The sequence below is a fragment of the Eleutherodactylus coqui genome, chromosome 2, assembly GCF_035609145.1.
Source record: "Eleutherodactylus coqui strain aEleCoq1 chromosome 2, aEleCoq1.hap1, whole genome shotgun sequence".
In the NCBI taxonomy this organism is placed as follows: Eukaryota; Metazoa; Chordata; class Amphibia; order Anura; family Eleutherodactylidae; genus Eleutherodactylus; species Eleutherodactylus coqui.
Genome location: NC_089838.1, coordinates 27637831 through 27654458, shown reverse-complemented (window position 1 = coordinate 27654458; position 16628 = coordinate 27637831). Strand labels below are relative to the sequence as shown.

Here is a 16628-nt window from a genome sequence, read left to right as displayed (position 1 = left end):
ACTGATCCTCCTCAATCTCTCTGCAGCATTTGACACTGTTGACATTAACTCCTCCTCAGTATGCTTTGCTCCATTGGACTAAAGGACACTGGCCCCTCCTGGTTCTCCTCCTACCTATTCGACTGCTCCTTCAGTGTCTGCTTTGCTGGCTCTACCTCCCCTCTACTTGCCTTTGCTGTTGGGGTCCCCCACGGCTCGGTCCTCTCTTCTCCATCTACACAGCCCCTACTGGACAAACCATTAGTACCATCTCTATGCTGATGACACCCAGTTATACACCTCTTCCTGTGACATCACAGCAACATTCTTCCAGAACGCCACCGACTGTCTGCTGTCTCTAACACTATGTTCTCTCTACCTAAAACTGAACCTCTCTAAAACTGACCTTCTGTTTCCCCCTCTACTAACAGACCTCATCCGGACATCTCCATCTCAGCACGTGGCACCATAACTCCCAGCACGCCCGCTGTCTTGGTATTATACTTGACTCTGATCTCTCCTTTACCACCTATATCCAATCACTCACCCGAACATAACAGCTGCACCTCAAGAACGTCGCAAGAATCCGCATTTTTTCACCATGGACACGCTAAAAACACTTACTGTCGCCCTAATCCACTCTCAGCTCGATTATCACAACTTGTTGCTGATCGGCCTCCCCTGCACCAGACTCTACCCTCTCCAATCCATCCTGAATGCGGCAGCCAGGCTCATCCTCTTGTCCAGCCGCTACTCGGATACCTCTGCCCTGTGCCAGTCAGTGCACTGGCTGCCCGTTAAATACAGAATACAATTCCCCTGTCTTGTAAGCGCTGCAGAATACATTGGCGCTATATAAAGATTATCGAAGAGTCCGCAGAACTCGTGGCTGAACCCACTGTGTCCCCCACAATCACATATTGATGGCCTATGCAGAAAATAGGCCGTCAATTTTTAAAAGCCAGATGGCCCCTTTAAGAGAGTACATGAAGAATGGATCCGTATAAAACTGAATGCACATACTGAGCAGTAAGCCCATAGTGCAGATTCCTTTCGAAAAAGGGCAGAAATACAGTTCGAAAGAACAATGCGGCTAGTCAGTGCAGAGAGGAAATGCCCTTTAAGAGGAAAAAAACATAGGAAAAAGTCGAAGGGCACTTGAATGTCTGTAATAACGCTATGTACAGTATGCTGCAGGAGCACAGGAACTTATGATGTCCGAGAGCTGACCATAGGGTCTAAAGCAGGGCCTTAAATTCATTTTCACTAAAAGCCACATCAGCATTATTGTTGCAATTGAAATACTGTATGTTAAAGTATATATTAAGAAGGTAGAGAGGGGAGGGAGACAAGACGGACCTGAGCAAGATTCTAATCCTGAACAATTGGGGCACAAGTCTCCCAACACAGATACTTGACTCAAAACTGTCAGGTAGTCAGAGAAAATGAAAAAAATTATGGGAGTTAGCAGAACCTGGTGAAAGGTTCCCAAAAAATTCCTTAGGCCAGAGCCCTTACTTACTGGGATAAGCAGCAGTATAACACAACGTCCTCCCTGATCCTTGCAGCAAACTCGCAGGATATGGACAGGTAGGTTGGAACAGACTGTCCTCTGCAGGATAGTGGTGAGGACCAGTCGGGATGTACAAGCAGTTTTACGGTCTGAGCCCTGGCAAGCAGCGTTTTACTGCAGGATAGGCTCCCAGGTAAAGCAAACAGGTGAATGCACAGCAAAGGCTCAGGGGGCTACAGCAACAGCCACAGCGCTCTAATCCAGAACAATTGGGGCACAAGTCTCCCAACACAGATACTTGACTCAAAACTGCCAGGTAGTCAGAGAAAATGAAAAAAATTATGGGAGTTAGCAGAACCTGGTGAAAGGTTCCCAAAAGATTCCTTAGGCCAGAGCCCTTACTTACTGGGATAAGCAGCAGTATAACACAACGTCCTCCCTGATCCTTGCAGCAAACTCGCAGGATATGGACAGGTAGGTTGGAACAGACTGTCCTCTGCAGGATGGTGGTGAGGACCAGTCGGGATGTACAAGCAGTCTTATGGTCTGAGCCCCGGCAAGCAGCGTTGTACTGCAGGATAGGCTCCCAGGTAAAGCAAACAGGTGAATGCACAGCAAAGGTTCAGGGAACTACAGCAACAGCCACAGCGCTCAATCCGCATGCTCCACACATTACAATGTAGAACCAAGACTGTAACTGCGATCCTGATGCTCAGCAAGTCTACACTGCCCCAGGTCTTCCCGGCCCAGCTCAGGACCCTCTGATCTAGAAGAGATTCTCGGGCATTCCAACCTCACAGGTCATATAAAATGATGTGGCAAGCCAGATTCAGCCTGCAGGCCTAGAGTTGGCAAAAGTGGGCTAAAATATCCAACTCACCAAACTAGCATGTAAAAGGTTAATTGGCTTAAAATATCCCTTTATAGACTTCATCTCAAACCAGTGTATTCGGGAACTGCATAGACAGCAATCCTCCAATATATTGTTTATCTGATACCGTGTGACAGCGATGTATGTAGGAGGCAGACGGCTTCCGGGGTCCAGATATCAATTGGATTAGTTATGAGGATGCAAGCAAATGTTATGCGAGACATGTAAGGGGAGCATTAGCATTAAACATTTGAAAATTTCTTGTCTATGACCTGTTCCCTCTTGTCCCATTTGCTTGCTGCCAGCAGTAGGGAGAGTATACAGCATACAGAGTTTTACAGTTACAATTGAATGCCAGCATTTATGGTATAGACTAATATCGAAAGAGCTCCCTCTAGTGGTTGCAAATGTACTGTTCTAATTATGACTGCAACAACAAGGACTTGGAGGGGGTTGTAATGAACACGTAGCACCAAATTTCTGTAATTTTCAAAATAGCGCACTTTTATGCAAGATCTACTTGTGCAAAAATTAGTGTTTTTTGTGCCCCTTAGAGCAATGCAAAAAAAAGGGTTTAGCAAGAGAGAAAGAAAAAAAAAAAAAAAAGGAAGGCGAGTCCTCCCATGGCCCATCAAATTTAGTAGACCGTGAACCAGAATCTGGCTTAAATTATAGTGAAACTCTACACCAGCTCAAAGCTAGCACAGACTTCATATTCTGGCCAGATCTTAGTAAATTTGGCGCACTTCACTTCTGGGCCCTCTTTAATTAGATCGCCCTATAATACCCTGGTATAAGTAAATTTCAAACTCGTGGCTCCTAACAGGTATATTGTAAAAGGAGCACCTTATACTGAGGCTATGCGCACAGATCACCGATAGAATCCCCATGCGGATTTTGACGGCGGAACTCACTACCAGCATTGGAATGAATTGCGGATTTCACGCCACAATTCTGCAGCCTTGTGTCAGCTCACCCTCCTACTTTGGGCTTCAATACTTCATTATTTTAATAATCTTTCTTCGCAATCATAAATGGCACCAAATAGACCCCACTGACCATTTAGTTTCCAGGCGGCATTTTCCAGCTGCGCCATTTCATCCTATATTTTAGAAGAATTCAGCAACAGAAGCTCAGAATGGAAATCAACATTCATGTGACCCGACCCTTCCTTAGGCTGGATTCAGACGACCGTATATCGGCTCGGTTTTCACGCCCAGCCGATATACGTCGTCTCTCTCTGCAGGGGGGAGCCTCTCGGAACTTAGCCCCGCTCCCATCCCGCCTCCTTTCATTGCAAATAGTGCAGAGGGGCGGAGAGGGGGTGGAGAGGAGGCGGAGAGGAGGCAGAGAGGGGGCGGGAGCTCAGTTCCTGCTCCTGGCTCTTCCATCCTCCCCCGCTGCAGATGAGGACACCGTATATTGGCTCGGCGTGAAAACCGAGCCGATATACGGTCGTCTGAATCCACTCTTACACTGTACCAACCCGTCAGCAGGACTAAATCCAGACTTCTGTCTGTGACTGAAGGCGTGTAGGTTTGCCTCTCTAGGCTGAAGGCCAAAATCTTGGAAGTGGAGAAGATTTGCAGCGCAAAGTATATTAGAAAGTTGCAGAAGTTTTCATTCTACACCAATTAGGCTTTATTTACATAAAACGGATGACCGATCGGGGCCAGTCCATTTGCTGGAAAGAAGGAAGCTGCCGTATGTAACTGTCTGCAGAAATCTCCGTAAAAGGTTAAACACACGATAAACAGAGAATCTGGTTGCAACATAACAGATGTGAAAAAGTCAAGGCTGCCAAATAACCAAGACAGAACACGATCCCCAAAAATCTGCTTTAAAGAGATATTTTAGGGAATGGTGGCGCTCTTACCCATAGGCTACGGCCAGTGTTGTAGCCCAGCTGTATTTATCGAACCTGCAATACCGGACATAGCCTATAGCCAAGGGTGGCGTGGTTTCTTAAAAAAGCAGATCTCATATAGCCCCTTTAAAGTCTCGTCTTTTCAAGAAAATCCACGAGGCATCTTACAGCAATGAATGTTTATTTACATATATCAAAATATTCTTAAAAGTAGCGCAAAATAAAATCCACAAATGAATCTCACATTAAAATGGGCTGTCCAGTTGTAAACGACGGATCGCCTATCCTCAGGATAAGTCATCAATAGTTAACCGACTAGGGTCAGCTCACCAATAAGCTGTTCTCTAGGCTGGTGTGTTCGTACACTGAGCAGATTTCTACAGGAAGCAGACAACTCCGTTCCCACTGCAGTGGCCAGGTTTGGTATTGCAGGCATTGAAGTGAGTGGGAACTTTGGCTTTAATACCAAATCTGGCCTGAAGAAATTGGCTTAGTACATGTGTGCACTGGCTCAGAGAACAGCGGATCACAGGGCATCCCAGACACCTGCTTGATTTACTACTGATGACCTATCCTGAGGCTAGACCTTCAATAGTTTTTACAACTGGACAACCCCTTTAATGTCAGAGAATAGAAATCCTGTGTGCAAAGACGTTCAGCTACTGAACACGAATACAACTAAAAGAAAAGTACAGTTCAGATGAATGTGATCCCGATTTTAAAGGGGATTTCTACCACAAATGTAAAATTGGCCATTTATTAATAAAGTAGTAGAAGTTAAAACAATAGAAGGAATTTGGTAATTATGTTTATTTTACTTAGAGAAACCAGATACCTGGTTTCTTGGGACAGCCGTTTCCAGATAAATGACAACAGGAAGTGCAGCCATCTTGGTTGTCACCTTTCAGTATTGGTTGGATCACATCTATATTGCAGCGTTGTGTACAGAAGTCCCCCCAGAGTTCGGGAGTAGCTGGATTTTGATTCTAAAATCAATCTGTATGGGATAAAAGTATCTAAGGGGCTCTCTAGGGGTAAAAGGACAGTATATCAAGTGCTCCAATTTCCTAATACTGGATAATAAGTATACCATAAATCAGAGATCCTCACTCCAGTCCTCAGGGACCGCCAACAGGTCATGTTTTCAGGATTTCCTCAGTGTTGCACAGGTAATGTAATTATGGTCGGTGCCTCAGACATTGCCGCAGGTGTTCTTACCATAGGATATCCTGAAAACATGACCTGCTGGTGGTCCCTGAGGACTGGCGTTGGGGACCTCTGCCATAAATGATGGGTTGCAGATGAATCAAAAAGCTTGTTGTCTTTCATTGGACATTGACTGATATTCTGGGATGTTACGATTTTGACTGAATAGTGTGCGGGTTTGTACAGATCCGTAATTAAAGTGCCCACAGCTTGCCTCAACACACTGTCTTATGAAGTATTGTCTCCAGGGGATAATACGGTGCTTCACTTGCTGCAGGACACAGACTGCATATTAGACTAACCCTTTGCAATCCAATTTTGGATTCAGGGTTTTCTAGAGGGCTTTCTCTTTCTGCCATTATACAATGGTGCCATCTGCTGGCTAGAGCCAGTACTGCGGTATACGACATGCTGGAGAGGCCCCCCCCCCCCGACAACAGAGCAGCCAGTAATCTACAGTAAGAATACCCTGCCGGACATCTTCCGACATCGGAGCTGTACAGGCTTCAATCAGAATGTCTTTAGACGTCCGACAGTGGATTGGAAAGGGTTAGGGGTAAGGTGGAAATGCTGCTCAAAATCCGCATCATTTCCGTATCAAAAACCCTGTCAAAATACGAATCCCTGGTGCAGATTTTGACTTGAAATCGACTGCAGATACGCAGCTGATGTCAGTCTGCGCAGCTCTCCACTCATCTCAGATACTGTGAGCTACTGTACGCAGCACACACCGACTGCTACGGAGCGCTGCCCCTTGTCATGTGATGCAGAAGTGGCATGATAGGACCGTGGTGGCACTCAGTAGCAGTTGCGCTCTGGGCACAGTAGCACGCAGTATCGGTGGTGAGGGGAGAGCTGCGCAGGCTGACGTCAGCTGTCGGTCATCAGATGTTTTTTAGTTAAAATCCACACCCACGATGCTGATTTTGATGAGTTTTTAACCCTTTCCAATCCACTGTCTGACCTCTGAAGACATTATGATTTAAGGCTGTACAGCTCTGATGTTGGAAGACGTCCATCGGGGTTCTCTTACTGTATATTGCCAGCCTCATTGCTGTCAGAGCCTATCCACCGTGTCACCTCATGCAGTACTGGCTTTAGCCAGCATATAGCGCCATTGTTTAACGGCAGAAAAAGAGTAAGCCCCCTAGGAAAACCAGGATACAAATTGGATTGGAAAGGGTTAATGCACAAATGCTGCAGATTTTGCAACAGAATTTCTGCAATGTGTGAACATAACGTAAAGAGATTCCTGTTTTCATGGCCTCTCTGATAAAAAAAAAAACAAGGTAGCAACAGGCACGCTAATTAATGTAATATGCTCTATCTGTGCAATTGTTTGGGAGAAATTTGCATTTTATTAGTAGCAGCTACTCAGAGGACTACAGGAAGTAGTCAGTCATCCATATTGAAAAGCTGCCAGCTAGCCATGCCAACCATTACCCTTAATGTGGCTAGCCTGCAGCTCTTCAATATAGAGCATGTGTCGAACACAAGGCCCGCTGCCTCGTGTTATGTGGCCCGCGGCGTGCCGACACCCGTTACCACTGCAGCGATTACCATTGGGGGTGCCGCAGCTTCCCGCTGGTAATCTCACTGTTACCGCTGATCCCGGCGCACACCGACGTCAGTGTGCAGCCGGGATCTTCCTCTCCCAAGTCCCCTGCTCATCAGTTCCACAGGAGAGGACTCGGGGAGGAAGCGTGCGGGGCTACACACTGACGTCAGTGTGCACCCGGGCTCAGTGCGAGCAGAGGAGGAGCGGCGCTGACGGCAAGGAGAAGGTAAGTATATGGGATGAGGGGAGGATTACTACTGAGGGGGGCTTATCACTGAGGGGCCCACTAAGATGGTGCGCATTTACTGTGCATTCACCACGTATTTGCGCGGCCCATTCACTTCAATGGCCTATCGGGGTGCGTAGTACGCAACAAAATAGGTCATGCTGTGTGAAAATATCCATCATGTGAATAAACTCATTGACATCAATGGCTTCTATTCACTGCATATTATGTACGCAAATACGCTTGTGTGAACGAGCCCTTACTGTACTGTCTTAGGCCCCCTGCACACGGGCGGAAATTCTGCGGCGGGATTTCCCACAGAATTTCCGCCCGTGGAAGCTGCCATAGGATTGCGTTAGAAAACGCAATCCTATGCAGACGGCCGCGATTTGTCCGTGCGGAAAACAAGTTGGGGCATGCTCTCTGTGCGCGGCTCTGCGAGCCATGTAGAGAAATGTCACTCCCCGTCTGCTGGCTCCGCTCTGCGCACGCGCTGGCTGGGCGGCAGCCGGCACATCAGAGCCGAAGCCATGGGAGCAGGTGAGTGCCGCGATAGTCCCTGCAGGGCTCAATTCTCACAGCGGGATCCGACCCGGCCATCTGCAGGCGGCCTTACAATCGGCCCTTTGAAGGTCACCATAAGCCTGATCTGGCCCTCGGTGAAAAGGAGTTTGACACCCCTGATATAGAGGATGCCTTCCTGTAGTCCTATTGTATGTGGCTGCTACTAATAAAATGCAAGTTTCTCCCAAACTACTGCACAAGTACATACAGCAGAAATATCACTGTAATCAGCATGTTCTGCTACTCTCAGTGCTCTAAAAAGATGGTCAGCGATTGCCTTTAAAGGGGTCATCCTATCTTATTTATCCTGCTGACATGCAATGAATGCCCAAGATAGGAATACCTTTAATACAGACCCGTACGAGGACTCCATGTGTAGCGTACAGGGTCCATGGGCCAATATAGGGGTTATGTCTGGAATAGCTCACATCCACACAGTGTGGCCACAACCTATAGGTCTTAGAGGGAGGGCATGTAAACAGCATCACGTATTTCATTACAATACTGCCCATGGGGTGAATTTTTAGGACCCCTCTTTGTGGCAGGTTATTTATGCAGGTTTTTTTTTTTTTTTTTTTTAGCAAAAACCAGAAGTGGAGTCAAGATGAAAGGGAAATATAAAGGAAGGAAGTCTAATTCTCTTTCCTGCTGGATCCACCTCTGGCTTTGGCTCTAAAAGCCGCATGAAAAACTGCCACAAGGACCAAACTACCTAAAGGTCTCGTTCACATCGCATTGTGCGCACCATTTCGGCATTCTATTTAATGCTATAAAATAAAAGGGAAATCACCTCAATTACATGATATTTTACGTAAAATATAGCTGTGTACTCAGAAACTGTCCATCGATGATATCGAATATAAATCAGATCCCCCAAACGCCACATTTCAGTCTTGTAACGAAAAGTCAAATGATTCAAAGTCTCTTCTGAAGGACTTGGCCTGGCTCTCCTCCTCGTCTTGGCTGAGTTTACAGGCCCTCCAGTCAGCCCTCGTCGGTATGTTTAAGACGGCTTCACTGGCCAATACCTCCCTGTAATCAACAACACAGAACGATGAGTGAGCAGATCAGAATCAACAATATTGGTGTCCGTTACAAATCCCTAAACGCTGGGCCTCATTTATAAAAAAGTCTACCAGCAAAACGGTTTTGAACTGCTCTAAAAAAAAAAAAAAAAAAATTAAGGTTAAGTCCTGATTGGTTGCTGACCCCAATGCTGTTCCTTTAATAGATCAGAGATAAATATGAACTGTAGCGAATATACCATTTATATTGAACACGGGTGATATCTGTAAAGCGTATCATTTGGTGCCGGCACTTAACTTCTCTGAAGAACGCTGATCAATTTTTGTGGCGTAGAAGTTGCTTTGTAATTAATTAATGGAATACACATATTTATATTCATTACTCCATTACCCACCTGTCACTGCACTTAGCCTGATCTTCAGTCTGGGATACCCTGGTGTCACTGCATTGAGCCCAGTACATATAGATCATTAGGGCTGTCTAGGGTAATAGGGTGAGGTTCCTACACGGGGTCACCCTTCTCAGGGCGATAGCCCTGTCTAGACATAGGGGAAAGTGGCAAGGCATATCTAGGATCATTTCATGCACTATGTATAACCCCAGAATGTGGTTTTCCACCTTCTATGGAGTTTATTTTTACATTTTGTATGTAAGGATTACCTGAGTATATACATTATTTAAGAAAATAGGTCCAACTCCTAGAAGAAGTTGTCGTTCTGCTGCAAAACTCAACATCTTAGGCAGATCTGTAAATGATGAGTTGTGGTGTGATTAGATGAACAGTTTTGCCACCTGAGGTTATAAAACTGGTTCTACCCTTGGCCTATAAAGGCTTTTGGAGGCTTGTTGACCACTAGACGCCTCTACGATGCAGAGAAGAGATTTCACCCGGTTACCAGAGTCTGAGGGGGGCGCATTATTGGGATGTGAGAAACTAGATGGTCGGATCGACGAACTGCCGCCAACTGGGACGTTCTGACTACTAGGAGGTGTTGGGACCAGTGAATGGGTGCTAAAGCCTCCCTTCCAAGAGTCCATATTCCGCTCTGATATTTTAATCCCTTACCTATATAAACATTACAAATCACACACAAAGTTTCATTTGAGTCGGACAACTCCAAGGGGCTTGATTTTATTTTTTAACAATGAGTATTACGGCAATAAGAGGTTTTTAATGGTTTATAATAAAAGTTATATTTTAGTTACTATCTCTTGGCAGTGATAGGTTTGCTACGGGCAAAAAAAAAAAAGTTATTGTTAAGACACTTTTGATAAATGAGGTCTAAAGCCGTTTTATTGAGTAAAGTCTATATACCTAAACTCAACCCTTTCCTGCCCTGTGTCATAACAAAGTACCCACCGTACTATCACGGCGCTGTTATGCTGTGGGCTTAGGGGCTGTGGCGGTGCCATCACTTATGGGTGATAGTATCATAAAGCTGCTACCCCTGCACAAATATCAGAGATTGGCGATAATTTTGATGCTGGCATTTAACCCTTTAGATGCCAAGGTCAATGCTGATCAGGGCATTCAACAGGTTAAAAAAAAAAAAAGGGGGAAAGAGCTCCTTCTGTCAGCCCAGTGGTTATCCGCGATGCAAGACTTGAGGTCTGATGAGGTTACATGGCATACTCGATATGTCATGGCTGCCCAAGTGAAAGAATAGAGATAATACACTGCAATGCAGAAGTATTACAGTGCATTACCTGAGTGATCCTATGACATAGAATAAAGGGGATATAGGGGGGGGGGGGGGGGGGAACCCAAACATAATAATTGGTATTGCTAGGTCTGTAACAATCTATAAAATAAAGTTCATTATTTATCCTGCATGATAAACATTGTAAAAGGATACATTACAAACAACAAATAAATTGCTGGTTTTGTGCTTTCCACCTTGCTTCAAAAAAAAAAAAAAAGAAAAAAGGCGCTGCATGTTCCCCAAAACAGTGCCAATAAAATAAACTACAATTTAGCACACAAAAGGCAAGCACTTACACAAATCAGGTAATGTAATAAATAAAAAATAAAGTTACAAAAAAAGTGCTGGGTCTGTGAATGCTGCATTGCCAAAAATAAAATTATTTTCCAAAAAAAATTATAAGAAAGGGTTTCTATTGTGCAAAATAATTTTGATATTTTTGTCAATGGACAGTGAAAAAAAAAAAAAAAACAAACAAAAAAAAACCCACAATGGCAGAAGTGTTGTCTTCCATCCCCCCTTCCCCCCCGCAGATGAGGGCGACGTATATCGGCTCAGCGTGAAAACCGAGCCGATATACGTTCGTGTGAATCCAGCCTAAAAGTAAACTCCCAGACCTGCACATTACTGCACTATCCTACCTTCCAAACTGCAATGGAAAGTTTCTCTTGATCCTGTGAAAGAGTTTTTCCCCGTTATCCAATTCGACATAAAAATAAGGGGTTCCAGGCTGAACAATCTAAAAAGCAAGAAAAAAAATAATCAGATGTTAGATTCCTTTAGAATACAAAGAAAGGGTTCTTTTATGAAGAGTCCCATATTATGTCCCAATAGAGGAGGGTCCCCAACTCAGAACTCTGCTCTATTAGCCAGAGCTACAAAGAGCTTCTTCTCTGTATGGCCGGCCCATCCACGTTCAGCTCTTCATTTTATTGCCCATTATGCAATACTACATTTTCCCTGCAGAGGGCACTGTAAGGGAAATCCAAGGCTCCTGTTACATGGGCTGAGGATCAGCCGGCTATAAAGAGCGCTGATTGCCAGTGCAGGTCAAGCGGTACTCATTTGATGCCGTCCACTCACAACAAAAGGATAGCTGGTTAGCGCATCAACAATGAATACCATAACGGTTTGGCCCTATACACCTATTTTTGGTCAGCTATGTATCCTCTATTTATTTGTTGGTCAGCTGATCAGGGACCCCTTTACCAACCCAATGATCGTACAAAACACAGTTCAGGTGAACATTGCTGCGCAATTATTGGGCTTCGTAAAAAGTCCTTTAGTGGGTATTCCCAAAATTCACTCTTATCACCTAATGACAGGATAGGTGATAAGTAGAGATGAGCGAGTATACTCGCTAAGGCACATTACTCGAGCAAGTAGTGCCTTAGCCGAGTATCTCCCTGCTCGTCTCTAAAGATTCGGGGGCCGGCGGGGGAGAGTGGGGAGGAACGGAAGGGAGATCTCTCTCTCCCTCTCTTCCCCGCAACTCACCTGTCGCCCGCGCCGGCCCCCGAATCTTTAGAGACGAGCGGGGAGATATTCGGCTAAGGCACTACTCGCTCGAGTAATGTGCCTTAGCGAGTATACGCGCTCATCTCTAGTGATAAGTCTGATCAGTGGAGGTCTAACCACATAAACCCCCAATCATCCCCAGATTGTATCCTCCTTCTCACAGCGACATGGAGATTGAATGAAGTGGCGGCTGAGCATGTGTTGTGCCGCGCCATTCATTTCAGTGGGACTGACAGAAGGAGCAGAGTAAAAGCACTGAAGATGAATGAAGAGGCACCACGCATGGCTGACTGACCAGAACTCCATTCAACGGGGTCCCTCTGTCCCATTAGGTGAATAAGACAGAGGGACCCCGTTGTCAGAATCAGTGGGGGTCTCAGTAGTGAGACCAGCGCTGATAGAAAATTTAACACCTATCCTGTGGATAAGTGATAAAAAAAAGATGGGAATTTCCCTTTAAGGCTACTATACACACCTGTTTATGGGTTGTACCTGGTAATACAGCTCAGCTTCACTTACAGGCTATGGAAACCTTTGTACATGAAAAATAAAAGACCTCTTTCTAAGTCTGCAGAAAAAAAAAGGGCCGTTTTTTTGCATGGAGTTTCCTTCTCATGTATTTAGAAAGCCTCATACACTCTTTGGCAAAACAAATCCATCCCCTCTCAGCAGTTGTCGGACTCGATTGAAACTTTGTAACTTTGATATAAGGAAGTGATTACAATATCAGAGCAAAAGGAGAATGCGCACACATGTGCAGTGGAGGTTTTCTTCTTTTTGAAGTCCTGCTCTTCTGCGGAATCTGCACCCATCCGCAATTACATTGTGGATGGGCCGCAGATCGGACAGATTCCATTGACTTCAATGGAAGTCATCTGTGCGGGTTCCCCAGTGAAATGGAGCATGCTGCGATTTTATTTTCCAGACCAAAAGGTCCACAAATCAAATCCGCATGCTCCAATTCATTTGCGGATGTCAATGTATCCTACGGGCGGCTTGATTTGCGGATCTTCCATGCAGGTGACACGTACGGATTCCGCAAATCAAATCCATCCGTGGACATTGGACCTTATGCACACATGCTCAGCTCCCCTCCCCTCTTGTGGTACATATTAATGCTCACTCAATACTATCTGTATAGTATCTCTTCCTCTCTCCAAGTAGCTGCTGGTCATTCCCCCTCACTGTGAATAGCAGAAAATTCACCAAGTTAATTAATGTCCTCTGTAATAGTAGCTTTCTCTCCTGTACTCTGTCCTCCACCACCATTCCCCGTCACTGTCATACAGCCCTCTGTAATAGTAGCTTTCTCTCCTGTACTGTGTCCTCCACAACCATTCCCCGTCACTGTCATACAGCCCTCTGCAATAGTAGCTTTCTCTCCTGTACTGTGTCCTCCACAACCATTCCCCGTCACTGTCATACAGCCCTCTGCAATAGTAGCTTTCTCTCCTGTACTCTGGCCTCCACCACCATTCCCCGTCACTGTCATACAGCCCTCTGTAATAGTAGCTTTCTCTCCTGTACTCTGTCCTCCTCCACCATTCCCCGTCACGGTCATACAGCCCTCTGCAATAGTAGCTTTCTCTCCTGTACTGTCCTCCTCCACCATTCCCCGTCACTGTCATACAGCCCTCTGTAATAGTTGCTTTCTCTCCTGTACTCTGTCCTCCACCCCCATTCCCCGTCACTGTCATACAGCCCTCTGTAATAGTAGCTTTCTCTCCTGTACTCTGGCCTCCACCGCCATTCCCCGTCACTGTCATACAGCCCTCTGTAATAGTAGCTTTCTCTCCTGCACTCTGTCCTCCTCCACCATTCCCCGTCACGGTCATACAGCCCTCTGTAATAGTAGCTTTCTCTCCTGCACTCTGTCCTCCTCCACCATTCCCTGTCACGGTCATACAGCCCTCTGTAATAGTAGCTTTCTCTCCTGTACTCGGTCCTCCACCGCCATTCTCCATCACTGTCATACAGCCCTCTGTAATAGCAGCTTTCTCTGCTCTGTCCCCTTGATCTCCTCCATCCTTGGCACTGCTATACAGCCCTCTGTAATAGCTTAGTGGAAAGGCAGTGAATGCAGGTTCACAACAGGGAAGCAGGCTGGGGGGGGGAGGGGGGAGAGATGTTAGTTTACTCTGAGTGACAGAATGTGCTAATATTTCAGTCCTCCAGTCTGCTGTGCCTTGAACAATACAAGCATAGAAATTGAACAAATCAGAAATTTTTCATGAAAACGAATTACAAAAAGTCTTAATTTCCAAAAACGCACTAATTAAAAATTACAGACTTCAAAGAAGTGCATAGCCTTTAAGTGAACGAGATGAAGTTGCAATACCAGATACAACCTGTGGACAACTGTGGCACTACTTTGGAGGAAAGCAGCGCTTTCTACATAACCCTGTTGGACATCTCCACGTACCTGCTTGATGTCCGTGTGCTCCGGGATTTCCAGCAGCTCTATGTTCTGTTCCTGAGCTTGGACAATGAAGGACTCTTTAATGTCTTCTGTGGCACAACAGCTGAGTGGCAGAGGAACCACCTGGGAAAGAAATTCACCGATAGATCAAGAGATTAACTTGAGGAAAGTGAAAACTTGTTGGAAATTAGAACAGTCTTCTGTATCACTTATGTGATGCATTTGCATGCAATGACCTTAAAGAGAACCGGTCATCACCTCTGAGTCCTATGGGGCTCATAGGTGAAGGAACAGGGAGCCCAGAAAGCCATGTTTCATACTCACTGGGTTCCTCGTTCCTGCGCTATGTCCCTACAAATCAGCACTTCAGGGGTAACCGGTGAGTGTGAAACAGCTCCCCGGACTCCCCGTTACCGCACCTTAAGAGCCCCACAATGTAGTTTATGGGGCTCAAAGGTGATGACAGTTGCCCTTTAAAGGGCGATTGGCTGCCAGGAGCAACTAAGACAGTTTTAATAAATCTGTCCTAAGATCCCAAACCAGGAGATCAGAGGGAATTGGGAAGGAGCAGGTAATACACTATGTTAACCAAAGTATTGGGACACATCGGTGGTGGGGAATTTGATTTAATTTACATTTTGAATACAGTGTTGGGCCGCCTTTGGCCTCAATGACTGCAGTAACCCTCCTAGGCATGCTTCACACCCAATTCCAAGATGCGAGGAGGAATTTTCCTCCACTCCTTGAGGAGAGCTTCAGAGAGTGATGCGGGGGAGGATGGGTTTGCATGAATACAGTGTTCTAGTTCATCCCAAAGATGCTCGAGGGGACTGAGATCTGGACTTTGGGCCGGCCAGTGAAGTTTGCAGATGTTCTGCTCCTCAAACCAAACCTCAACACTGGTGCTCTATCATATTGGTAGAGACACACAGCTATACCAAAGTATTGCCCCAGGGCAAGTAATAAACGTCTCTGTACCTACTGGCGGACTCCACTATGACTAATGGCTCCAGGCCTTCGCAGCAGAACCATTCCCACACTCTACCAGAATCTCCTCGAAACTTCACTTTTCTGACATTGCAGTCATGTAGAAACCGTTCTCCAGTCAACCCCCAAACCCAAGTATTCCATTTGATTGAGTTATCCACATAACTTGTTTCCACTCATTTACAGTCCAAGAACGACGCGCCGAGCTCCATCTCAGGCTCCTCTGTGCATTCACTCCTGTGATGTTGGTCTTGTGTGCCGCCGCTCGTCCATGGTAACCCTTCGCATTCAGTTCCCCATGGATGGTTCTGGTGCTAATGGGTGTTTCAATGGCCTGTGAGACCACCTACCTGAGCGAGGGAAGACTATGTACAGGATGTCTTCACAACTCATACAAGGCTTCATGTCAGTTTACGAGGTCTCCCTGAACATGGCTGTACAGCATACATACTGGATGGTTTCCATTTCCGAACAACATGGCCAACAGTGGACTTTAGAAGGTCCCAAAGTGCCGTTATGTCCTGTACGGATTGGTTGCTCAGATGACATCCCACCACCATTCTTCGTTGTTCCTCGTGGTTTCAGTACTGGGATATACCTGTGTGCTCCTCTCCTTTATACCTACTGCTCACTCCTCTGATCCGCATATCCCCTTCGTCTGACAGCACAGGATTAGTGGGGGTCCCAATACTTTTGTCAACATAGTGTATATACCCAGGGGCGTAACTAAAGGCTCAGGGGCCCTGATGCAAAACGTGAGCTGGGGCCCCCCTCTATCTGTATCTGTACCCGTACCCATACCTAAACCATGCTGCACAGAGGCATAACTTGAAGCTTCTGGGCCCCAATGCAAAACCTGTAACAGGGCCCCCAACTATAATGCTTTATTCATAGTACTGGGCTCCCTAGATGGAGAAGAGAGGCCTTATGGGCCCCCTAAGGCTCCTGGGCCCGGGTGCAACCGCATCCCCTGCACCCTCTATAGTTACGCCCCTGTATATACCCCATCCTCTGGTACAGGGATTGAAATTTATTCTGAAACTGGAGAGAACTGCTAGTGGCTACGCTCCACTAATACTTACATTTACAGATAGGAGCTATGTGTTTTGTCACACTGCTTTTCCAAAAACAGACAAAAAAAAACAAACCTTTAAATGTTTTTGCGCATGCCGGGTAACTCAATGCAGCGCT

General features: G+C 45.9%; 1 protein-coding gene across 2 annotated transcripts in view; it reads right to left on the bottom strand.

Annotated features, from left to right (window-relative positions):
- Nucleotides 1-4394: 4394 nt before the first annotated feature.
- The window catches only part of CWF19L1 (CWF19 like cell cycle control factor 1), a 44920-nt gene continuing 32686 nt past the window's right edge, over nucleotides 4395-16628 (bottom strand). For both annotated transcript variants that reach the window (XM_066590519.1, XM_066590520.1), the window contains 3 exons: nucleotides 14454-14573; nucleotides 11155-11252; nucleotides 4395-8816 (listed from right to left, as the gene is read on the bottom strand). In XM_066590519.1, the coding sequence (XP_066446616.1) occupies nucleotides 8672-8816; nucleotides 11155-11252; nucleotides 14454-14573 (363 nt within the window). In that variant the 3' untranslated portion in view covers nucleotides 4395-8671. The remainder of the gene's footprint in view (nucleotides 8817-11154; nucleotides 11253-14453; nucleotides 14574-16628) is intronic.